This window comes from Heteronotia binoei, chromosome 1 (genome assembly GCF_032191835.1).
Source record: "Heteronotia binoei isolate CCM8104 ecotype False Entrance Well chromosome 1, APGP_CSIRO_Hbin_v1, whole genome shotgun sequence".
Lineage (NCBI taxonomy): Eukaryota > Metazoa > Chordata > Lepidosauria > Squamata > Gekkonidae > Heteronotia > Heteronotia binoei.
This window is the reverse complement of record NC_083223.1, coordinates 225,355,436-225,381,614: the sequence shown is the minus strand read 5'-3', so window position 1 is coordinate 225,381,614 and position 26,179 is coordinate 225,355,436. Positions and strand designations below refer to the sequence as shown.

Below are 26,179 nucleotides of genomic sequence, written 5' to 3'. Positions count from 1 at the left end.
ACACAAGCCAATAAATGGGAAGGAAGGTAACTGAGAATCAATAAGGAAATCAAGAGCACAAACATAGGAGTCTTTGCCTGCTGGCAGAAGACAATGATAAAAAGGGGCAGTCAAATCTTCCTGGGAAAAGGATTCCATAATATTTGGTGCCAGAACCAAGAGGGTTCTTTCTTGGGTTGTCACCTGTCTACTCTCAGATGGTGACAGCATTTGAAGCAGGACCTCCAAAGATGACCACAGCAGCTGAATAAATTCCTTTGGGAGTAAGTGGTTCTTAAGTTATGGTGGCCCCAAGTGATATTATTACACAGCTTTAAAGGTCAATAACACTTTAAATTGATGCCAAAAGAAAACTGGGAGCCAGTGCAGGTGGAAAAAGAACTTGATAGACTTATAAGCTGATTCAATAATTTAAACCCATTATTGGAAGTCCTCTCCTCTGCTGCAAACATGAACAGTTCCCTGCCCTCCTCCAGGTGACAGCCCTTCAAATACATCAAGAGAGCAATCATGTCCCTCCTCAACTTCCTCTTTCCCAGACTGAACATTCTCAAGTCCTTCAACCTTTCTTCAGAGGGCTTGGTCTCCAGGTCCCTGATCATTCTCATCACTCTCCTCTGAACCCATTCCATTCTGTCTGCATGCTTTTTAAAGTGAGGCCTTCAGAACTGCACACAATACACCAGGTGCAGCCTTTTTTTGGTCACTGCATCATACTGGCTGCTCATATTTAACTTAAAGTCCACCTGTACCCCAAGATCTTGTTCACACACACTGCTACCCAGAAGTGTATCCCCATCCGGTATGCGTGTTGCTAATTTTTGTTATACTGATGTAGAACTTGGCACTTATCCTTGTCAAACTGCATCTTGCTTGCATCTGCCCACTTTTCCAGTGTGTCCAGATCTTGTTGAATTCTAACTCTATCTTCTGGTGTATTTGCTGCTCCTCCCAATTTGGTATCATCTGCAAATTTATTGAGTAGCCCCTCCACACCCTCATCCAGGTCACTGATAAAAATACTGAAAAGTACCGGGCCCAGAATGAAGTCCACGGCACCCCACTGAACACCTCTCTCCATTCAGATGAAATGCCACTGACAACTACTCTTTGAGTGTGGTTCTACAACCAGTTCCTATCCTCCTAACTATCTTAGAATCCACAGACCTCTAGTTTACCCATCAGAACATCATGGGGATCCCTCTCAAAAGCTTGACTGAAATCCAGGTAAACAACATCAACAGCATTCCCCTGGATCCAGTAAGATTTTCACTCAAAGAAGGAAATGAGGTTGGTCTGGCAAGACCTGTTGGGACAAATCTATGCTGACTTCCCCAGATCACCAAGTTGTCCTTTAGAAGCTTGCAGATTGACCCTTTTAATACCTGTTCCAGTATCCTCCCTGGGAAAGAAGTCAGACTGCCTGGCCTGTAGTTTCCTAGGTCATTCCTCCTCCCTTTTTTGAAAACTGGGATAACATCTGCCCTCCTCCAGTCTTGTGACACATCTCCTGTCCTCTAAGAAGTTTGGAAGATGAAGGACAAAGGCTCTGCAACCTCTAGAAAGTTCTTTGAGCACTCTTGGATGCATACCACCTGGCCTGTACTCATTCAATCCAGTCAGGTACTTCTCAACTACCTCTCTGTCCATGTCAACCAGCAGCCTGGACACCATGTCTTGCCTATTACCATCTCTAGATAAGCCTGTTCTTTTCTTTAGGGAAAAAAACTGAAGCAAAGTAGGCATTAAGCCTTTTTGTTCTCTCTCTGTCCTCTGTTAAGAGTTTCCTCTATTTTCACCCAACAGTGGGCCCATCACCTACTTTATCTTGCGTTTGCTCCCCACCTGTCTGAAGAAGATATTCTTGTTGTAGTTATCCTCCCTTGCCAGCTTTAGCTCACTGTGAGCTTTGGCCTACAGTGCCTAGCAATTCACAGATAACTCGTCTTAAAGAGGTATGTCCTTGCCTCAATATCTTGAACATTTCCTTTTTCTCTGTTCATCCACATTGGCTTCTTGGATTCCTATGCATGTTTCCTTCTTGTTGGAATAGTGATGGCTTGAGCTTGAAAGAGCTTTTTTTTTAGGAGAGCCCATCCTTCACTTGCTTCTTTCCCTTCCAGCAAGTCTTGTCCACTGAGTTTATTAACCTTTCCCCTACTGAAATCTAATATACATGTGAGGCTATGAACTTCCTTGATCCCCAACAACAAAAGGAATTCTAGCAGGACATGGTTACTTCCCCCTAAGGTCCCCACCTACCATCTCTTGCCTATTGGTTAATATTAAGTTGAGTATGGCTGAGCCCCTTGTAGCTTCCTCCTCCATTTGATGAAGGAGGTTGCTGGCCAGACAGGTCAGGAACATGCACAACTGTGGATGCTTTGCAAAGTTTGTCTTCCACCACATATTAGGGAAGTTGAAGCCACCCATAACTACCAAGCAGGGCTGGCACATGGGAGTTGGTGAGGTAGGCAGCCGCCTTGGGCGCCACCTTGCCTACAGGGTGCCTTCAGGCGCCCTCTCCCACTGCTCTGCTGCTCTCAGCTTCCCCCGGAAACTGTGAGTGGCGGAACTGCTCGCCAGTTTGTGCTCTCTCCTGAGCCCAGCTTCCTAGCTGGGCTTAGAGGAGATCGGCCTCGCTCTGAAGCTGCATTCCCTGCAAAGAGAAACAGCCTCAGAGCAAGGCACAGCAGTCTCAAGGCCCTTTCTCCTGCCTGGCAGCTGGGCAGAGGAAGGAGTTGGTATGGCATCACTCTGAAACTGCCTCCCCTCAGAGTGAGGCACAGCAGGTGGAGGAGGCATGGCGTTGCTCTGAAGCTGCCTCCCCTGCAAGAGGAGACAGCCTCAGCGAGGCACAGCAGCTCTGCGGCCCCTTTCCCCCACCCGGCAGCTGGGCGGACGAAATGAACTGCGCAACCTCGCTCAGACCCCCCATGGGGGGGGGGCGCAGCTGTGCGGCAGCCTGGGATGGCAAAAACCCCAGCGCCACCCGTGCTACCAAGTCATGTTGTTTGGATACCCTGTCAAGCTGTTCAAGGAGGGCAGCATCCACCTCTTCATCCTGTCCAAGAGGTCTGTAGAAGACTCCAACCGCAATAATGTTTGTCCTCCTTCCCCTTATTCTTACCCAGATACTTTCCACAGGGCTCCTGCCCTCCTCCTCTAGTGTTTCCTGACAAACACACACACTCCTTACATTCAGTGCCACGCTGCCTCCTCTTCGACTCTAGTGGAAAAAGAAAATAACTGTGCGCACAATTAAGTACCCAATAATCCAAATGATAGAAATTCATGTAATGCACTTATCACAGAAATTCAAATAATACACATCTGATGTGTATTATTTGAATCTCTATGATTATAGAGTAGTTATTTGAGTGCAGTTATTTTCTTTTTCACTCCTCTTCAACCCTTTCAGTTTTTCTTGAACAACTCATACCCATCCACTACTACATTCCAGTCGTGGGAATCATCTCACCAAGTCTCTGTAACACTTACTAAATCATATCTCTCTGTCTTCATTAGAAGCTCAAGTGACAAGGCCCTGCTCTTTTTGAACTTAGAGCTTTTTTCTTTAACTTGAAGCTGCTAAAAGGAATGGAGATCACTCCAATATGCTGGAGCAACTTCAAAGAAAAGCTCAGTATAGGGTTCCCTTCCCTCATCAGAGGAGGTTTGTGGCAGTACAAAATTTGGCAGGCTTCTAAAGCGCACCTAAAACATCTGAATCTATGGATAGAACCACAATTAATTATAATGGCAGAATGCTCAAATACAATCTAGAGAGCTCAAGGTTTTCTTTACATTTAACTTAAAAAAATAATTTTCTCTTCAGGGACTTGCATCAGGAATAAACACACAGGGGTAAATTTTGCAGCATGTTATACACTACTCAAAAATACTTACTTTTAACAAAGGGTGAATTTTTTCTACTGGGAGGAATAATGGATTTCTTCTCTTTCTCTTTTCAATTGCAGACTGAGCATCCGCTATTGCCCACTTATCAATAGGATGGGGAAAACTTTTTTGTACACGGTCCTATTTAAAAAAAAAAAAAAAAAAAAGACGAATTACAGCTTATTATATAATATGTATGCAGCAAAACAAATCAGATGCTCTGGATCATTAACCCCCCCCCCAATAAAGCTGTCTATTTAAAACAAAAAAACTAGTTGTACCTCAACATCAAGGACGCTTCTTGGTTGAGCTTGGCACAGCATATTTAACAATTGTAGAATTAACTCCTCAACATACTGCAGAGCATCTTCAGTAGATGATAGTTTAGGGTGCACCTGCATCTGAACCTACATTCAACATAAAAGATTCCATTTTAAGGTTCTCAATACAGTTCTAAGGGTTGTCACAGAAAAGACTAAATGCAGATTATACAAATGTTTAATTAAGTTTGTGGCTTGGACCTAGTTCTACTAACTGCACACTACAGAGGGCAAACTAGGGACTGAATCCCCCTGCATATAAAAGAATCAATGTAAAAGGTAGACTAGCATATCAAGGAGAAAGATTTCATGTAGAAGTGTCAACTGAAAATCTGAAGCTGGGAGAAAAATTGGGGGGGGGGGGGGACTGTAAGTATATAAAAATGACCCAAATTACTACATTAAGAAAATGTAAACTTCTAGATACAACATGGCACATAAAGGTTTAATCCTTTAAGAAAATGAAGTCTGTCAAATATAACATGGCACATAAAAGATTTCCTAAATATGCAGATCAGTACAATTTAAAATATAACTATATTGTTTTTATTCAAATAGTAACTACAAATAAACCTAGTATTAGAAAAGTAGCTACAAGCTGTAGAACCAATATAACTTTGGTGGGTGAGAAAATACATGAAGACAGAAAACAGAAACCACAAACACTATAGGAAAACAAGAGGCAAGATTAAAGAGCAGCTTAGGTTCAACAAACTGTGAGCATCTCTTCCTAATAAGAATAAGATATTCTTATTCAAGATTTTAGTAAGGGAATTAAACAGAATGAAAAATATAGTTAAAGATATAAAAAAGGTAGTCACCTGTGCAGGCATTAGTCGTTTCCTACTCTGGGGTGATGTTGCTTTTGCAATGTTTTCATGGCAGACATTTTACAAGGTAGTTTGTCACTGCCTTCCCCAGTCATCTACACTTTCCCCCAGCAAGCTGGGTACTCATTTTCCTGACCTCAGAAGGATGGAAGGCTGAGTCAACCTTGAGCCGGCTACCTGAACCCAGCTTTCGCCAGGATCAAACTCAGGTCATGAACAGAGAGATCAGACTGCAGTACCACTCTGCGCCACAGGGCTCCTAGTTAAAGATATAGGCAAGACCTAATCTACATTGCTCTCCCTGAGAGGCAGGAAAAGAACTGGAGGAAAAGGGTGGTTCCTAAACAAAAGACAGGAAGTGAGAAGATTTGTCCTGCCTCCCTAAATAGATGATGGGAAACACCAACACAAGATGTCCCCTGCCTCAGAGGAAGAAAAACTTTCCAGGCCACCTTTGCAGCCTTCTGAAAACCTAATCTTGAAAATGGCATACTCTCCAGAACAGCATGGGATGAGACACATGAGAAATGCCTTTCTCCCATGCAATCAAGCAAGCACTAGCATGCCATCAGATTCAGCCAGATCTCAGCATTTTCATGCAGAAATGGAAGAAGCAGGTATTTTATGAAGAAAAACCCTCAGAAGAGAAAAATCCCTATAGTGTAATTACAACAGCATTAAATGTGAACATTAAGATCCACTTCATAGTGAGAAGTATACATGTGTACATGTGTCTGCATAACAAAACTAAAACAAAGTATCATGAATTCTCTGATTTCTGCAGAAAAATTATGAAATCATAGGCAACAGCAAATCTTTGCCACTGGTGACTGCCTGTGTTCTTGTTATGAGATGCTTGCAGTAGTAACAGGTGGTCACTAAGAAAAGCTGTTGCTATGATGATAGGCTTGCTCCTGACAGCTGCAAGGTTTGGTAACAAGCATCCTTCGTTCCTACCCTTTCTAAAAAATGACACCATAAATAAAGACAGGCTACTACATACATAATCCCATTTTGCTATAATACTATAGTCAGCTGACAGTATAAGAGCTGTCAATTTGTCTGCATTTCAGCTCACTACATCAAGTGCCATAAAGAAATTAGTTATCCCTAGTTATTAGAAGTGCACTCCAATAAATTATATATCCACTTATATTACAATAAATATTCACTCAAAAATGCTAGTTTATGGGGCCTGCAAACTCGAAGGACCATCTTTCCTGCCATGAAACCAAGCACAAAAGGCAATCTTTCCCACAATGCTTCTTCAGTTAGGCAACTAAGATCTGCCATGCTGTGAGCCTAAGCTTTTTTGTGGTAGTCTATTCCTTTAGAACAGCCTGCCTAATGTTGCTCCCACCCCTTAGCATTCAGGAAACTATGAAAGCAAAATCGCTATGAAGATATTTCAAAATAGTTAACTGGTGACTTCATAAGGAAATTTCATGCTGATATTCTTATTATAAAATTTTGATTGCTGGATCTGTGATTTTTGGCACACTACTTTGGATCCCATTTTAGAGTTAAAACATTTAAAATAATTTAATTTAATTAGAATTAGATGTCCATTTAGATGTCCAATATAACTATTGTTAAATAAATATATCCATAAACTCAACTTCAGTGTATACTTCCTCTTTTTCCCTCCCTTCTCACAATGGAATGGTGGTTTAACAGTGAATTCCATTATTTGTACCACACAAATACAGGCATGTGTGTTCGTTTTCCTCTCATTAACAAAAATCCCACGCCGGAATTAAATGCTACCCTCCCCCCCCCCCCCCAAAAGGTGATAACCTGAATAATTGTCTTTTGAAAGTCTTAGTTGCTCAAACATGTTTATAAACTTCTGATCTTAGTGGACAAAGATGCTTTTTAATCTGCATGCTTGAATCACAGACATTCTATTGCACAATTATATTTAAAACAATTTTAACCGTTACAAAGTTAAATGCAACACTGAGTAGTTCACAACGTGTAAGGTTTCCAGTAGCCTTGAGAATCAACAACTCTTGGGCTTACATGCTCAGAATCAATTAGTTTGTCTGGTTAATTAGATTGCCTAGTCAGGCAACCTGTAATTTACCGTTAAATTTGAACTGACAAACTGTGGGTTTCTGCTTGTTCTCCAAACTAGGCCTGGATACCACAACCAGATTTCTAAAGCATAGTTTCTAATCCTTGCCTGGTAGGCAAGCTCAATCCTGAGTTTGCTGATTCATATGCAAAAAGAAATTATGGTTTGCCTGAAGTAGGAAGTCATTAACTGGCTCTGAGTCTATGAGAGAAGAAAGTATGCACACAAAAAGCTTTGCTCCACATCTTCCCAACCATATTTTGGGGACTCCAAAATATTACATGTGAACTGAACCACCTTGTCTCTTCTAGACCACCATCCTTACAGAAAAAAAAATTCATGTAAAGCTTAGCTATCCTAGTCCCCAAAACAAATTTGATAAAATGCACTAAATGACATTAGTATATGATATACCCCTTGAAGAGCTCTACACCTTGGGGAGAAGAACCTCTTGGCGATCCCTGGCCTGAAGGATATCCCGCTGTCCTCAACCAAAGCCAGCACTTTTTTGGCCCTGGTGGAACTCTCTGCCTAATGACATCAGAGCCCTGAAAGACTTAGTGCAGTTCCACAAGGCCTGTAAGACAGAGGTGTTCTGCCAGGTCAATGGCTGAGGACAGCAACAGTTGAATACTGAGCTTGGCCTCCTTCATCTCCCCTCCCCTCCAATGCAGTAAGGACACAAATATTTTTAAATGCTATCTGAAACAGTTTGATTACTATTTTAAAATTTTAATCTGATTCTGTAAATCTTATTTATTGAAATGTTATAATATATTGTTGAAATGTTGTTAACTGCCCTGAGCCCTGCTAGTTGTGGGTCAGCCAAGACTCAGCAACAGTGAGAACTCAGGAGAAGAGCTTCAGGAAATCAGCTCTGAACCAACAGAAATCAGCAAAGAATATGAGCTTCAGGCTTGTCAGAGTTCACAGCTCACAGCCAATGCAGAGCCACCAGCACCTTCCAGACCTGTTCCAACAGAGGAAACCCGGACGGTCATTACCAGCCCTCCAGTTTCACCCACACCTTCTGAGCTCCGGAGACAAAGGCATAGAATGGAGCTTTAGGAAAGAAGACAAAGTGCATGTCTCCTGGCCCAATGCCAGCTGCTTGCTGATGATGAGTAGCTGCATGGTCACTCCAAAGCAGCTGGCAGCAACTAAGACCTTCCAGGAGAGGGCTATAAAAGCCAGTCAAGGGAGACTGCATGATGTGGAAGCAACAAGTCACCAACCTTTTGACTCAATGATCACAGTTCTGAAATCTGCTCTGTTGCTGTGACCCTTGGACCGGCTCTTGACTCTGACTCTGGAATCTTCCTCCCTGCACTCGTGAACAACCTTGGACTGTTGAACCCTGCTTCCTGTATAACGTTCTGAACTGGACTCTGCTCCCTTGGTAACTGACTTTGGATTGAACTTTGACTCTGACCCTGGAGTTCAACTGGGACTGACCCTAGATTCTGACATCTAGAAAGCAAATAAATAAACAAAGCCTTGAAACATCTTTGCTTAGCTCTAATTCACTCTTCTGCAGGTACGAGTGGAGAAGATTGTGGCAGTTCCACCTTGAAAGAGGTGGCAATGACACTAGCTAGTTTCCCATTGGGACACTAACCAAACCACTATAAAAAGGGAACTAAGCAAGTTCAGCAGCCACATCCCCCCCCCCCTTCTCTCAGCATGAAGCGCTCCTGCTTCTTCAAACAGGTTCAGAAAATGGTGCTATAGGAGGTGCAAGATGCAATTCGTAACATCCCAGCCAAGCAGGCTGAGGGCAAGTTGAGTTATCCACAATTGCAGTTCTGCTTCCTGAGTAACAAGCCCTGCAGGAATGCAACAACTACAGACATGCAGAAGCCCATCTCCAAAGCATGCAAGTGCTCAAAGTGCAAAAAATATTGCAGCTGTCTCCAAGATCCTCCACCAATAGCTTTTATACCTATAATTTAGAATCCACTAAATCCAGATATGACAAGAGATGCCAAACAAAGAACAAAAGGCCTCCCTGAGTAAAGGTTAGAGTAAAATCACAGAATCACCATAAAGTTGGAAGGGACCTCCAGGGTCATCTACTCCAACCCCCTGCACAATGCAGGAAATTCACAAATATCTCCCCCTAAAGGTTCTGATTACACCTCTCAAAGTCCTAGGCTGAATCCCCTGGAAAGATAATAGAGGGGCGAAATCTTTTTCACTGTTCCTCAGAGAAATCCAGGACTCAAGCAAGGGGGAAACTATCTGAAGAAGAGATGGTGCATGCAGAGTCTCAACTGGAGCATCTAATTCTCAACAGAACTCTTTCCCAGGCTTTTGTCAAAGGCACTACATACACTGCTGGTTTTCACTAAAAAAAAGCAGGAGAAAGGAAGGCAACATCTTAAAAAAAAAGGGCTATGGAAATGTTCTTTCAAGACCCTGCAATGCACTAACCCTTTCTTTTCCTTAGTTTTTTGTCAAGACAAATCCTGCTCAGTCCAAGATGATACATAAACTAGTAAACTATCTGCATTCATTACCATCAGAAGCAACAAAGAAATTCAAAACCCCAATCGTATTTGTTTACTCCATTTATACCCTGCCCTTCTCCTAGTAGGGAACCAAAGTGGTGATTACTAGATATGGCCATACTGTCACTGTCAGTTTCACTGTTATTTCTACAGAAGGAGGTCCCATGGATGTGTTCTATCCCATGGTAGAGACAGAAATTAAAAGAACTTTGAAGCAACCAACTACTTCTGAAGCTTCTATAACCTCAATCTTTTTGAGGGTTACAGACATATGATCAGATGAATCTATCTTCAAAGAACCTTCCCTTGCAGGGGTGTGTGTGTATGTGTGCATGCGAGAGAGAGAGAGAGAGAGAGAGAGAGAGAGAGAGAGAGGTGTCATCAAGCCACTTCTGACTTCTGGTGACCCTATGAATTAATGTCATCCAAAACATCCTATCGATAATGGACTTGCAAACTAAGGGCTATGGCTTCCTTAACTGAGTCAATCCATATCAAGTTGGTGTTCCTCTTTTCCTTCTGCCTTCAACTTTTCCTAGCATTATTGTCTTTTCCAGTTACTCTTTTCTCATAATGTGATCAAAATACAATACCCTCAATTTAGTCATTTTAGCTTCTAGAAAGAGTTCAGGCTTGATCTGATCTAACTCAGAGATGTCAAACTCATTTGTTGCGCAGGATGGATCTTACATAAATGTCACTTTGTTGGGCTGGGCCATGTGTGCCATTAAATGAAACACAAGGTACTGGAGATATAAACTTTATAAAGGTGATTTCAGATGTCATCTGTAATAGCAGATGAATAACAATAACAGGCTTGACTGGATTAGGTGTGATATGCAGAGGGGTAGCAAATGTGGAGATATCAGTGTTGGTAATGAGACACAAAACTTAGGTCTCAATTCCATCCAGGAGGATGCAATGTTAGGGAAACTGCTCTCAAAATAAAGTTGGGGAATTAGACTGAGAGACAGCTAGCCCAATAGGAATCTTTGTTATCAATTGTATACCAGGCTCAACCGTTCAGAGAGTCAATGCTCAATAAGAGACTCTAATTTAGTAAAAATCAATTGTAATTTATTTAGAATAATATTTCTTTCATACAAGGTAAAAATACAAAACACTCACACATTCACACAGGTCTAGGAAATATAGATAGATCAATAGGGGAACATATATGGATAAACAGACAGGGTAATATTTACCATCGTAGTCTTCCAGGAAGGTTTCCAATGGCGACTTAAGAGGACAGGGGAAATGGACCCAACACTGTGGCCAGAATTGGGGATGGATCTAGACAGCGGGTAATAGGGGTTGCTGAATAGAAAGCACACATGAGTGGAGTTGGGTCAGAGGTTAAATAGGCTTCCTCAGACCCTTAGGGACTGGGAGGTCCAAGGGAGGAGAGATGGGAGGTTCAAGAAGGCTGGACATTCCTTACTGACACCTAATTGGATGCCTGCTTTGGCCAATGAACTTCACCTTAGTCCAGTGAACCTGGAAATTTCCAAGCTGCAATGTTGCCTGGGTTGGCCCCAAGGTATTAGACTGGGGTAAGAATGGGAATGACTGGATACTTAAGTTTAAATGGGATTAACTAGGAGGGTGACAATAGGTAATCAAATGCTGGCCTAGGTACCACCCGGGTTAGACAAAAGACTTGATGAAGACAGGAGATGTCCTTCCTCTTTCTCATCTTCTGCTGGGCAAGATTTATTGTTCTGGTATTGCTGAGCAATTAGGATCAACAGTGGAGCTATTAATCCATTCTTAAAACAGATGGGTTGCTTGCAGGCTCAGGGTGTGTACGTGTGACTTTCCCACTAAGAAGGAATGAGTTCAGCCTGGCAGGGTAAGCTTGGGTCAGGAAAGCAAGCTGGATTCTGCTGTTGTTAGCTCTAGGTCCATGGAGCCAGGCTGGAAACATGGTGGCTTCTTCCACTGCAGTGGCCAAGACTGGGCACACAAGGAGCAGCTGGAGCATGTCTTCAGAGACGTAGAATGCAAAGCTGAGGCTTATGGTATCCACATAAGCCAGAAACTGCAAGCAAAGTCCACTTCTTAGAGCAGAGGTGTGAGAGTCAAATCTCCAGGCACCCTGGCAACCATGCTGGTGATCATGATGTTCATATGTATGAAAAGTAGGGGGCTTTTCCTCACAGTTCCCCCCCTCAAGACCTATGTCACCATCTGGTGGCGAGGTCTTGCAATAACACAATGTCCATATCTGTAGTTGACAGGCGGCGAGTCCACGTAGCTTCAATTGTCTACCGGGGTGTACCGTCTATCTAAAAAGGTTGGAGCCACTATCTAAACTACTCAAAAATCAATTTGGAAAAATATTCCAATAGGCCAAAGGTTCCTTCCTTTGAATACTACGATGCAGGGATAACAGGCATTGGCAACGTTGTAGGGCATACAGTATTAAAACACAGGGTTACAATCATTGAAATAAAAGTTGAGTTCATAAAATCATTACTGCCATTTAAACCAGATAAATAACAAGAATTGATCTATAAATCACACACAATCATGACAATAATTGATTAGGAAAACACACAGGTACATTAGAGTTCATGGTTACAAGTGAATCCATATCTTAATCTTGAGTCTTCTTTTCTTCTTCTCCCCCCCTTGATAAGCTTCTTATACTGGGGTTTGAAGAGGATCTTCTTCCAGGTACCTATTGGGTATGTGAAAGTCCTAGTGGAGGGTGAACTAAAGAGTCTTCCCACCCCCCCTAGCACCCAGCGAAATCTGTCTTTATTGTTGCTAAAAGGGAGTCTTCCTGTAACCCAGCATGTAATTGGCAATGGTGCTTTTCTGCCTGTATCACTGATGGTCCATAGAGCAACAGTGGGCTTTGAGGAAAGAACCAAAAAGGAACCAAAAACATTCACACATGACAACATGGAGATGATTCTGTACCATTGTAGGGAGCAGTGAAAGCAGATCAAAAACGCATACATTCAACCATGAAGAAAGGAGTCTTAAAAAGCTATTAGCGAAGTGTCCTCCTGTCCAGAGTATGGTGACCAGTGAGCTTTTACGTCACCAGCTTACATATGTCATGTTAGGGGCCTGCATTGGGCCAGTTTGCCTATTACACTAAGCATTCAGGACTTTAGGAGGCTTTTTCCTTGTCAAGGAAGGAAAGTAACATACACAATTCAGAAAACACAACCCAAAATATTCTTTGTTGCAACATAAAACTTAAAATAAAACATTGTGCACAATCCAGGAAAATGACCATAGTTTGGGGCGTCCCCCATATGATGAAAATAGTTCCATAAAGAAGAGACAAAAGAAAACCTTTGCTATAGCTTTGGAATATAATAAATTGTCAAAACAATATAAAAACTTCAAAAACAAAAACTGAGGCCTCAATAGAACAATGCTAGCTAGCTTTATATGAGAGGTGAGCTAGATCAGAGAAATTAAAACCTGGACATAAGTGAGCTGATCAGGTCCCACTACATCCAGTTTTTCTCTGGGCTAGTTCAGCTGAAACGATCTCACATGTGAGCACAGATTTCAACAAAAACTTAACAAAACAAGAATTCTGAAAAGCAACATAAGGGTTACACATACATAAAACAATTCTTAACAGGACTATCAACAACTCTTAGAACTACTGAGCATGCATTAGACTTGATTTGCAGGTCCAGATTCCCTGCACATCTATATTGAGAGAAAAGATGAGCAAACTTAACAAAACAGTTACAACATCCTAGAAATCAAATTATGGTTAATTCACCTTGACAGACACATTAAACAATTCATAAAAAGAGAAAAGATGGGCAAGGCATCTGTAGTACCACGAGAAAAATGCTTAGTTGTTGCAAGGGCAAGTCAAAAGAAAGACTTGAAACACGAAAGCATATCCCTTGAAGAAGAAACCTTTTATGGAGTAAAAGGTAAAACTAAGATGATGGCACAATGCTCCAGGTTTAAGGCTTGTGCCAGAGAATGATTTTCCTCTGTGCATACACAGAGTGCAAAGAATGTGTTGCTGGAAGGCAACATGCTTGTCAGAAATACCAAGTAGACCAAAATTTGAGCATAATACAACAAGACTTAAATTGGGGAGCCTTGATAGGCTCAGCCAACTGGTTATAGATGCAAAAATAACACAAAGGACATTTAGTGGCAAGAAGAAAATCATGATCAGAAATGAACCCTGAGGAATCTACATTAAGAATCTAACAGGTTATTGCTCATTTCCTTGAGAACATGGGAAAATAGAAAAGGGTTTTCACTCAGAAAAAGTCTAGCTCTAACAAGATATATATTATAGGTGGAGGCAGAACCATTCAGTGGTCATTATATTGCTTAAAACCAAACAAAGATACTGAGCCCACAAGTTGGGGCCTTTTAAGAACATGTGGATACCTCTTTCCACAGGCAGACTGGATTAAACTAAAATTAAAACTCAAGATTCACCAAATAGCTAAAAGGGAAGATTGATGATGCAAATGGCATTCAGAGAGAAAATGAAGATATCAATAGTTGAAGTACATTTGAGGAATCCAAATTTCTAATGGAGACCAAGAACTTTCAGGAATTCTGCCAAAACAAGAGTATTAGTTCTTGAGTCTTAAGAGAGAAAAAGCACAGGGAGAGGGTAATTTTACCCCAAGGAAGTGTACAGATGTCCTATACTTCTTGTAGGAACCAAAATTTGTGAGATAAAATTTTCTTAGCTCTAATGCCCAGCAAAGGGCCCATAGATTGCAAAGCACTTTCCTTTTACTACAAAGCACTGGGAATGCCCAATAGACTTTGAGGAGCAATTTCCTAAAAGTGTTTCCCTTAAAATTAAGGCTACAAAATCTAAGTATAGGAGAGATTGGTACCAGTCACTAGAAAAAATATTTTAAGACCTAAAAGGTACAACAAAAATAAGTAACAGAAAGCAAGCTTCTAATCTAGGAGATCTCTTAGTATTAGGGCAGTTTACAGGCAGGGGATTTTCTCTAGCAGAGAAGGACTGGCTGTAAGTAGAGCTTTGGGATGCCAGCTCCAGGCTGGAGATTCCTGAAACTTTGAATCAAATTTGAAAATCACAAGGCATGCAGTCCATTTCCTTGGACACTTATTTCCTCCAGAGGCTTAGCCTCAATGTACTGGGGGAAAGGCTATGATTTTGGGAGAGACCTCCAGGTCCCACCTGGAGCCTGGCAACCTTACAAAAACACAGTAGTATGCACATCTTCCATCCAGGTATTTCTCTGGCTGGGAAGAGGCTGTCTCTGTGAGAGACTGCAATATTAAAAAAAAATTGGTAATGAAAAACTTTTGAAATTATATCTTTTTAGACCCAAAATCAGAAGATGAGAATTCAAAATAGCACAAAAATACCTCAACTGTATTTCCACCCTCCCCCCCCCCTAGATGGGAAAGGAGGGGAAGGTTTGAACAGACAAACCAAAATTCCTTCCCTCTTGGATTAACTGAATGCTTAGCTTTAACAAAAGGCTAAAACAGACACAATGGATTTGGCCAGTACTCTCTTATCTGACCCTGATAAGTTTTTACAAAGAAAGGTGGAGGAGGAGAATAATGAGCTTTCTGCCTGGGTGGGGCTCAAAATTGTAACTCTTTTCCCAGTTTCTTTGACTCAAGCTGAATTTGGCTGAGTTTATTTCAAGAGGGTCTGCATGAGATTTGCCAATCAGTACTACATTAGTTGTTGCTGCTCCTGCAGCTGGAGGTTCTCCTTTCTGTACTTTCAGATTTAAATGACAAACTTGCCCATTTGAGGTTAGCTGTCTTGTTGCTGTGACCTTTGAGAAGGAGAGGCAACACTTCTTACAAGACAATGAGGCTCTCTCTCTCTCTCAAAGACACTGAGTTGCTTGTACCTTAGGGAGACCTGAGATAAACAAAAAATCTAATTTCTCAGGGCAATGCATTTAAAACTCCATTCCTTTGCCTTAGTTACTTATCAAATCTTTACTGCTACAGATTTCCATTGAGCAAGAGGGAGAACAATTAGCATCTCTTCCTGATGGCAGGAGTGCTGAGCATTTGCAATACTTTAGCCAGCTCTATTTGGACTAATCTGCAGGCACTCTGTACAAGCTCAGAGGCTATACCATTTAACATTCATAGAACTGAGGAAATAAATATTTTTTTTTTGACTTTATAAGCAAGAGAGAGAAAGATGAACTTGGGAGTTTCACAGATTTTCATTCAGCCAATTTGAAAGTTAAAACAGTTTCTTACATCTTGCTCTGAAAGCTTTGAATTAACAAAAAACTAGTTCAGTCTCTCTTTCTCAGGTACTTGATGCTGGCATTTTTAAAGGGTTAGACTAAATACATACTACATCAAGCTCCCATTACCCTGCAGAGAAAACTAACTCTGCAGGCTGGAACCCTTGCTGGGATTCCAGGAGATCTCCAGGCCTCACCTGGAGAAATGGCCTGGTCTAATTGTAGTCCAAGTCATTGCTTGTATGTTTTCTTATTTAGTCAAGGGAAAGGGTGCCCTTGTTACCTTTAAACCTAAATAAGGCCAGATCTCTCTGTTTTAAGAGACATTCAAGTCTAGGAGTTAGATTTTCCTTTGGGTGGGGGGAGGTTCAGAGACAAAGGAACCTTGCCTGCCCATGTGGGATTACCATTCTCTGAGTTCCACAGAATTCTGGCTTTCAAATTCCCCAAATGGGATGAGCTAAAGACAGAAAATTTCTGGCGTAAAGGGCTGAGGCTTGCTCATGTAGGAGTGTCTGGAGCAAGTCCTTGCAAAAAGGAATACCTTGTGCCATAATTGTGGAACTCTGCATAGGCTCAGAGACCACATTTCCTTCATGATTCTGGGGTAAGAGAACTGAAATAGGGACTGTTTTCTCATTTTCATGGGGGAAAGAAGTCTGGGGCTGCACAGCTGGGTTTGCCCCGCCATATTTCCTTTTATCCTGCACTTCCAGAATTTCCAGTCTCCTCTCTGTGGCCCTGCAAGATTCCAGGGCATGTTGCAGGAGACTGGCAGTTTCCTTTTCTTTACTAGCTTCTAACTTTTGCTGAAGTTCCTGATTTTTCTCAGCAAGCTTTTGGATTTCTAAATCCTTTTCATGAGTAGGATTTGTAAGTTTCCCTACCCTTTCCTTATTAGGGAAATCTTTCACAGCAGTAGCTTTGGGGAGGCTATCTCCATTTTCTGCAAACCCTGGGGCTGTGGGAACCATGTGCCCTGGTGGCTTCATGGCATCTGAAAGTGCAGCAAGTAGCACATGTGTGGGCTGCTTATCAAACTGCCTCATGTCTGCTCCAGTGGCTCTAAGCTGGGACCAAGCTGCCATTCTGACTTTGTCTCGAGGGGTCCGCTGAGGCCAGGTTTGCCCAGAGGCTGACTGTGTCTGCCTAGGAGCATAAGCCTGCTTGTGAAGGGGAGCCTTTGGGACAAGCTGGGGATGGCAAGAAAAGCTGGAACCAAAGCCACTGTTTTGGAACTTCCAGTTCTGGCTCTCTTTTCCATGCCCACCCTGCTCTTGATTATATTGTGCCTGAGTGAGCTGTGTTTCTAAAACAGCAACTCTTTGTTCAGAGACCTGGGCATGCTTTAAAGCATTCTCCAGTCTCCATTTGACCTCATGGAGAGAGTGGGTTAAATTTGCTATCTCCTTCTCATGAGCACTTAATCTAGCTGTGTAGTCTTCATGAACTATTTCCCTTTTTGCATAGTCAGCTTTCATTCTACTCTCTCTTTCCATAAAATTGCCAACTCTGTCAAGATTAGCCTCTAGATCTTTCCAGGTGGTGTTTACCAGGGCTGTTATGCCATAGCACCTCAAGGTGGGTATATTGAGACCTCTGATCACATCGGATATGAAATTTTGATTCTCATAATCTGGTTCCCCATTGTCTTTGGGTGATACTACCTTAGCTGCTTCTGCTAGGAATTTCTTCCTTATTAGATAGCTCACTGGACGCTCATCATGACCTTGTAAGGTCTGATGGTAGAGATCTTTTATATCCTCTCCATCCCAGGTGGCAAATAGTACCTCAGCCATCCATTCTAAGATGGTGGCATTAGACAGGTTCAGGCGATACATTACATTTCTTACTTTGTCTAGTTCAGGGCCTGAGGCGCATAATCTCAGCACATGGTTTAATTCAGTTAAGGAGGCTTCTTTGTAGTGAATTCTAGCGCTGGCCATCCACAACACTGAGGTGTCTATGTTATAGGGGCCAAGGAAGCTGGCAGCCATTTTAATGTCCTCTGCTCCCCAAGATCTGGTTTCCTTCACTACTTTCACAGATTCAGCTTCATTCTGTTTTCTGGCTGTGGTTTTTTTAGTGACCACAGGACGGACTGGGGCTGGCTGTTCTGCTCTGAACTTCCCAACTGCCTCGTCCTCACTCTCTTCGTCTGAGGAGAAGTCACAGAGAGCAGAGGCCGACACAGTTGCTATCAATGTCTTTTTAATCTCTAATTTCTTTTTTAAAGCTGCTATTTTTCTTTGGCACAAATCATGGTTGGCTGCTTCTCTAGCCTTTCGGTTTTTCTCTGAAATGTACTCTATGACACTCTGTAATTTATTATTTTGGGCTTTAGTTTGCTCCATCTCTTTTTCCAATGTGGCTACCTGCATTTGGGCCTTTCTTAGAGCAGGCAGCGTGTCTTGCTGTTCTAGGGTTAAGGTGCGTTTCTCCAGCTTAAGGTCGTCCACCTTGTCCTTTAAATTTTGGATCTCCCATCTCAGACTATTATTCTCCTTCATAATCTTCCTGACATATATTTCATGTCCTTCACTCAATCTTGTCCTTTCTTTCTCATGAGTCTCTAGCATTTGCTTTACTTTTGCCTCGTGACTCATGAGGATCTGCTCTTTCTCTGCCACATGGCTTTGAAACTCCTGCTCCAGCACTGATGCATGGTTTTTAAGAGTTTGTTCTAGTTCCTGCTCTTTCTTGGCAAATAAGGCCATAGCTTACAATTTAGATCCTCTCAAAGTTCTAACTTTACTTGCAGGGCTGGTTTTCCTGCACTGTTAGGTGCCTAACCACAGGCCACCAAAATTAACTGATGCAGGGGCTTTCCCTGGCACTTTTCCTGCTTATTGGGGAGTAAAGAACTTGCAGGACACCTCTGTGTGCCTCACAAGTAAAGGAGGGAGTTGCAGGACCTTCCTTAGTTCTCTGCAACACTAACAAATGTTTGTGGCATGGGCTTATGGCCTTGCACACATTGTTGAGCTCCTCAGGAGGGGCTTTTCTCTAGCCTCTGCCTCCAAACAAATCAAAAGTTTTAAAAGTCTCAGAGCCTGAGCTTTTCCTCTGTTGGCCCTAAGCAAAAGGGAAATTTTTCGGCTGGGAAGATTGCCTATCTCCTCAGACCCGGGACAAATTTTTTTTTTTAACCCTAAAGGAGAGCTTCTTGCTCCTTCCAGTAAATTCTCTTAAAGGCACAGCCAAGTGAAAGAACTAGCAGCATATTTCCAGATGCTTTCTGGCTCCTATGTGCTATTTTAACACTTGGGTTGGTTTCTTAAGTTCCCTTTTTGTTTTGCCTACTGCCAATCTCCGATTGCGCTTCGGCTAGGGGGTTTTAACTTGTTGAGCCAGCCGCCGGCTGCGCATCAACCAAAGTAAAAGTGTGGTGAGCCAGCCGCCGGCTGCGCATCAACCAAAGTAAAAGTGTGGTGAGCCAGCCGCCGGCTGCGCGTCAACCAAAGTAAAAGTGTGGTGAGCCAGCCGCCGGCTGCGCGTCAACCAAAGTAAAAGTGTGGTGAGCCAGCCGCCGGCTGCGCATCAACCAAAGTAAAAGTGTGGTGAGCCAGCCGCCGGCTGCGCGTCAACCAAAGGAAAAGTGTGGTGAGCCAGCCGCCGGCTGCGCGTCAACCAAAGTAAAAGTGTGGTGAGCCAGCCGCCGGCTGCGCGTCAACCAAAGGAAAAGTGTGGTGAGCCAGCCGCCGGCTGCGCGTCAACCAAAGTAAAAGTGTGGTGAGCCAGCCGCCGGCTGCGCGTCAACCACAGTTAGGGCAACGAGCCAGCCGCCGGCTGCGCTCGGCCAAAGAAATGCCTTAGACTAGCCTTGGCCCAGGTTTGTGTAAGGACTTAGCGTGTGTGTGTCAGTGTATGTGTATGTAGTGTGTGTGCGTGTGTGCACTAAGCTCTAAAGAAAAGGGAGAAGGGAAGGGTGCTCTATCCAGATCTTAACAGCTCTGACCTATCCTGACATTCCCTCCCACGATAGACGCGTTTAGAAAGGCCTCGGGACGGCGGCCAGGCTTCACGGGACTTCCCCCTTGCATTCTATCGGGCTCAGTCCTCTTTCGAGGGGTCTGGCCTCCTAGGGGCGGCTGAGAAGTCCAACGCTGAATGATAGAAATGGGAGTAACCCAACCCACAATTATATAGAGATGCTCGCTAGAGCCGTTCACACAGAACTCATTCACTCAATCACTCACACAATAGCCTCCCTAGCAAGACTGTTTGAACGGTGCAACCCTACGTCTGTCTGTATGAAGACACGCGTGTCGGCTCGCGTGTGTTCCTACAAACAGGATAATGCCCAAGCTTTCTCCACCAATTTCTGTTAGGGAAACTGCTCTCAAAATGAGATTGGGGAATTAGATTGAGAGACAGTTAGCCCCATCGGAATCTTTGTTATCAATTGTATACCAGGCTCAACCGTTCAGAGAGTCAATGCTCAATAAGAGACTCTAATTTAGTAAAAATCAATTGTAATTTATTTAGAATAATATTTCTTTCATACAAGGTAAAAATACAAAACACTCACACATTCACACAGGTCTAGGAAATATAGATAGATCAATAGGGGAACATATATGGATAAACAGACAGGGTAATATTTACCATCGTAGTCTTCCAGGAAGGTTTCCAATGGCGACTTAAGAGGACAGGGGAAATGGACCCAACACTGTGGCCAGAATTGGGGATGGATCTAGACAGCGGGTAATAGGGGTTGCTGAATAGAAAGCACACATGAGTGGAGTTGGGTCAGAGGTTAAATAGGCTTCCTCAGACCCTTAGGGACTGGGAGGTCCAAGGGAGGAGAGATGGGAGGTTCAAGAAGGCTGGACATTCCTTACTGACACCTAATTGGATGCCTGCTTTGGCCAATGAACTTCACCTTAGTCCAGTGAACCTGGAAATTTCCAAGCTGCAATGTTGCCTGGGTTGGCCCCAAGGTATTAGACTGGGGTAAGAATGGGAATGACTGGATACTTAAGTTTAAATGGGATTAACTAGGAGGGTGACAATAGGTAATCAAATGCTGGCCTAGGTACCACCCGGGTTAGACAAAAGACTTGATGAAGACAGGAGATGTCCTTCCTCTTTCTCATCTTCTGCTGGGCAAGATTTATTGTTCTGGTATTGCTGAGCAATTAGGATCAACAGTGGAGCTATTAATCCATTCTTAAAACAGATGGGTTGCTTGCAGGCTCAGGGTGTGTACGTGTGACTTTCCCACTAAGAAGGAATGAGTTCAGCCTGGCAGGGTAAGCTTGGGTCAGGAAAGCAAGCTGGATTCTGCTGTTGTTAGCTCTAGGTCCATGGAGCCAGGCTGGAAACATGGTGGCTTCTTCCACTGCAGTGGCCAAGACTGGGCACACAAGGAGCAGCTGGAGCATGTCTTCAGAGACGTAGAATGCAAAGCTGAGGCTTATGGTATCCACATAAGCCAGAAACTGCAAGCAAAGTCCACTTCTTAGAGCAGAGGTGTGAGAGTCAAATCTCCAGGCACCCTGGCAACCATGCTGGTGATCATGATGTTCACATGTATGAAAAGTAGGGGGCTTTTCCTCACAGCAAACAATAAATGGACATATGTCTGACATTAGCAACCGCAAGATTCAGTTGCCAACCTCTTACAAAGGAATTTCAAAGGGAGATTAGAAAGAAAGACTCCTGAATTGCAATTGATACTGAAGCTAAAAAGACTGCATCCTCCTGCACTGAACTGAGAGGTAGTTTTCCTGTCTCGTTACCAATGTATGCTATTATCATCTGGCATCTAAAATCACTCCACTCTCCAATATATAAGAACTAATCCCAATATTTTAATTCCTAGTCAGGGTCTTTTTGAAAGAAAATAAATCCAGATAGGAACATAGAAATCAATTTTAAGAAGCAACTTTTCAAAATAAGCCAAAATAATTTTTGTCAATGTACTTGTCAGAAGAATCTGTACTTCCAGCTACCTTTCCTCCAAAGAAGAAATGTGCTTGAACAAAGAAGTTTATACCTGGAATGAAACATTGTTGGTCTTAAATCTGCCATGGGACTCCAACATTGTGTTCTCTCTCTCTCCCTCCCTCCCAAAAAGGAGAAGTAGCCCCAGAGAAGCAAGCAGAAGAGGTGTGTGTAAGGGGGTGCAGAGGTAGGCTTGTCTTTGTATCTCTCCCACATGAAGCAGCCACGAAGCACTCCATGTGCCTGTGTGTATGAGAAGAGAAAGAGAGCAGGGGATGAGGGAGACAGGCAAAAGGCAGAAAATGAAGAGCCACTGGGGACCTGGGGGCAGGGTCGATAAAAATCAATGATCCAGGGTCACGGTGGACGATGTAACTACAGAAGTAGTGCCATGGTCGGACCACCTCGCCCTCAGGGCTCGTATGGACGTTCCATCCCAAACCCGCTTAGGCGACGAGCGTATTATGGCTCGCCAGCGGAGCCAAATGGACCCGGAACGATTCCAGATGGCTCTACGGGAACCCTGGCCCTCTGGCGGTCCCCTCGAGGGCCTTATTGAGTCTTGGAATAGCCGGCTCTCTACGGCCATCAATGAGATCGCACCTCGGCGCCCTCTGCGACCCCGGATCAGACTGGCTCCGTGGTATAACCCGGAACTGCGCCAGCTGAAACAGGGCCTCAGACGGCTAGAGAGGCAATGGCGATGTACTCGCGATGAAGCGATTAGAGCATCTTATAGAGAATTTATGAGGTCCTATGAGATGGCAGTCAAGGCCGCAAAGAAGACATACTTTGCGGCCAAGATTGCATCTGCAAATTCGCGCCCGGCACAATTATTTAGAACAATTCAGACTTTAACTACATTGCTGCAAGGCAAGCCAAACGTTAAGGAATTGGAGATTGTCTGCAAAAAATTTCGCAAAAGCCTCACAGCCTAAGTCCAATTGCTCCGCCGCGACTGCCCCGCCATGTTGGATACAGTAAGTGGACTCGAGGCTCCGTGCCTGCCTTCTGATTTGATCCTGGATCGCTTCGACCCCCTCAGCTTGGAGAAAGTCGACAGAATCCTCATCTGCTGCACGCCCAACAACCTGCGACCTGGACCCCTGCCCCTCCTGGTTAATTAAAGCTTGCCAGGAGGAGCTACGATGTCCTATACGGGACATCATAAATAGATCTCTCTCAGAGGGTCTTTTCCCAACTCCTCTGAAAGAGGCAGTGGTCCGCCCTCTCTTGAAAAAAGCTACATTAGATCCGGCCGAATTGGCGCATTACCGGCCGGTCTCAAATTTGCCCTTTTTGGGCAAAGTAATAGAGAGGGCTGTGGCGTTGCAGCTACAGAGTTTTCTGGATGACACTTCCACCTTAGATCCTTTTCAGTCCGGCTTTCGTCCGGGCCATGGGACAGAGACGGTGCTGGTCGCCCTCATGGATGATCTCCGGCGACATCTGGATCGAGGTGGTGTGGCGGTATTGCTGTTGCTAGACCTATCGGCGGCGTTCGATATGGTCGATCACCGGCTGCTGACCCGCCGCCTCGCCGATTCAGGGGTTAGCCTTGCAGTGGCTTTTCTCTTTCCTTGAAGGTCGGGGACAAAGGGTGGCAATTGGGGGAGAGCTGTCTCAGAGGCACCCACTTAATTGTGGGGTGCCTCAGGGGGCGGTCCTCTCTTCAATGCTATTTAACATCTTTATACGCCCCCTTGCCCAGATCGCCCGGGGACATGGGCTGGGTTGCCATCAGTATGCTGACGACACCCAGCTCTACCTATTGATGGGAGGCCGGGCCGCTGATGCCCCTATAGATCTGGACCGGGCACTGCAAGCCGTTGCTGATTGGATCAAGCTGAGCGGGCTGAAATTGAATCCAGCGAAGACAGAGGTCCTTTGCCTAGGTCGCAGCGCCCCGGAAGGAGAGATTCCCCTACCAGCTTTTGACGGGACGCCATTGGCACCAGTGCGTGAAGTCAGGAGCTTGGGAGTGCTATTGGAGTTCTCCTTGACAATGGAGGCCCAGATAGCGGCCACTGCCAAATCCACCTTTTTTCATCTTAGACGGGCAAGGCAGTTGGCCCCCTTCTTGGAGCGAGGTGACCTGGCAACAGTGATCCATGCAACGGTCACCTCGAGATTAGACTACTGTAATGCCCTCTACATGGGGCTGCCCTTGTACCGAACGCGGAAACTACAGCTGGTGCAGAACGCAGCAGCCAGGCTGCTAGTGGGACTACCCCGGTGGGAACACGTGTGGTCTAGGCTGCGGGAACTGCACTGGCTGCCAACTGTGTACCGGGTTCGTTACAAGGTGCTGGTTATCAGCTATAAAGCCCTATATGGCCAAGGACCTGCCTACCTCAGGGACCGCCTCTCTCCATATGTTCCCCAGAGGGCACTGCGTTCCAGTTCACAAAATCTTTTGGAAATCCCTGGGCCTAAGGAGGCCAAACTTAAAACAACTAGGGAGCTGGCCTTCTCCATAAAAGCGCCCCAATGGTGGAATCAGCTACTGGAGGAGGTGCGGGCCCTGCGGGACCTCAACCAGTTCCGCAGGGCCTGCAAAACCGTCCTCTTCCAAGAAGCCTTCAAGATGTGACCAGACTGAATATTACGCTGCCTGTATAAATAGAGACTGTAGCACCACCATATAGTTTTTAGCTTTTTAACATTAATTTATATTTGTATCTGTATTTGTATTTATATTGTGAACTGATTTTACCTGTATTGTCATATCATGATACTATATCATGACAGATTGTAAGCCGCCCTGAGCCTGCCCCGGCGGTGAGGGCGGGGTATAAAGAAAAAAACAGGTTGCTTACCTGTAACTGATGATCTTCGAGTGGTCATCTGTGCAGTCACACACATGGGTCTTGCCGCAGGCTCCATACCTCGGAGCTCCAATAGCTCGTTTATAACGTCTTTTGGCGCGCTTTCCTCCCGCCCTGGGGAGCAGGCAGCGACTGCGCATGCCTGGAGCGGGGGAAGAGCGCCAATTCCACTCAGTTTCTTCCAGCCGCCACTGGCAGAGAGACTAGAAAAGTTTAAGCAAGAAGTACCAAAGGCCAGCAGCGGGGAAGGCTGGGTGGGCGTGTGTGACTGCACAGATGACCACTCGAAGATCATCAGTTACAGGTAAGCAACCTGTTTATCTTCTTCGTGGTCTCTGTGCAGTCCCACACATGGGTGACTAGCCAGCTAAGTGTCCTGGAGGAGGGTGCTGGGACAGAAAAAGGTTAGTCACGTGGCCAATAACAAAGATTGTATGACATAGGAATATAAGCGGATGCACTCACCCCTGATCTCAGTGAAAGATGGATCTGAGGACCGCTTGGCCAAAGGAGGCGTCACGTCTCGCACGAACGTCCAACGCATAATGGGAGACGAACGTGGAAGGAGAGGACCACGATGCAGCAGCACAGATGTCCTCTAGGGAGACGCCGTACAGGAAAGCCGAAGACGTCGAGACCGCTCTAGTAGAGTGAGCCTTAAGGCCTTCGGGCAGAGGCTGTTTAGCCAGTTCGTAGCACAGCCTGATGGCACTAACTACCCATTTAGACAGTCTCTGGGTAGAAATTTTTTGTCCCTTGCAAGGGTTTCCGTATGCCACAAACAGATTAGGGTCCTTACGGAAGGGCTGTGTACGGTCAAGGTAGAAAGATAAGGCCCTTCTGGCATCCAAAGAATGCAAGGCCCTTTGTCCTGGGTCGGTTGGGTTGGGGAAAAAGGTTGGTAGAGAGGTTGACGTCGATAAGTGGAACTGGGAGACAACTTTAGGGAGGAATGCAGGGTCTGGTCTCAGAACAACCTTTTCCTTGTGGAAGATGGTGTAAGGAGGATCGTGGCGGAAGGCGCATAAGTCACTTGCCCGTTTGCCAGAGGTGAGGGCAATCAGCAATGCTGTCTTCCAGGAAAGAAGGTTGAGGTCTATGGTAGCCATAGGTTCAAATGGTGCTTTCATAAGCGAGGAAAGAACTAGGGATAAACTCCAAGTTGGGACAAGGGGTTTAACGGGTGGATTGAGGTGCAACATGCCCCTGAGAAAAGACTTGGACGAGGCATGAGAAAAAACTGTTTTACCGTCTACCGGATTGTGGAACGCAGAGATGGCAGACAAATGAACTTTCAGGGATGAGTAACAGAGTCCTGATTTCTGTAGAGAAAGTAAATACTCTAAGATCATATTGAGAGGTACTGACTCTGGCAGTAGATGGTTAGCAGTTGCGAATGAACAGAAACGCTTCCATTTATGTTGGTACGAAAGCCTAGTGGAGGGCTTTCTCGCGTTGAGAATAATGTGGGCTACCTCTGTGGAGAGGCAGGAGGTCGAATTCTCCAGGCCGTTAAGGCCAGTACCTGAGGGTTGTGGTGCAATATC

The 26,179-nt window shown here is 44.4% G+C and overlaps 1 protein-coding gene across 1 annotated transcript in view; it reads right to left on the bottom strand.

The window, feature by feature from the left end:
* The window catches only part of SOS1 (SOS Ras/Rac guanine nucleotide exchange factor 1), a 111,623-nt gene that overhangs the window by 61,062 nt on the left and 24,382 nt on the right, over positions 1 to 26,179 (bottom strand). The window contains exons 3-4 of the mRNA XM_060248563.1: positions 4,182 to 4,307; positions 3,910 to 4,041 (exon numbers count right to left, since the gene is read on the bottom strand). Coding sequence (XP_060104546.1) covers positions 3,910 to 4,041; positions 4,182 to 4,307 — 258 coding nt within the window. The remainder of the gene's footprint in view (positions 1 to 3,909; positions 4,042 to 4,181; positions 4,308 to 26,179) is intronic.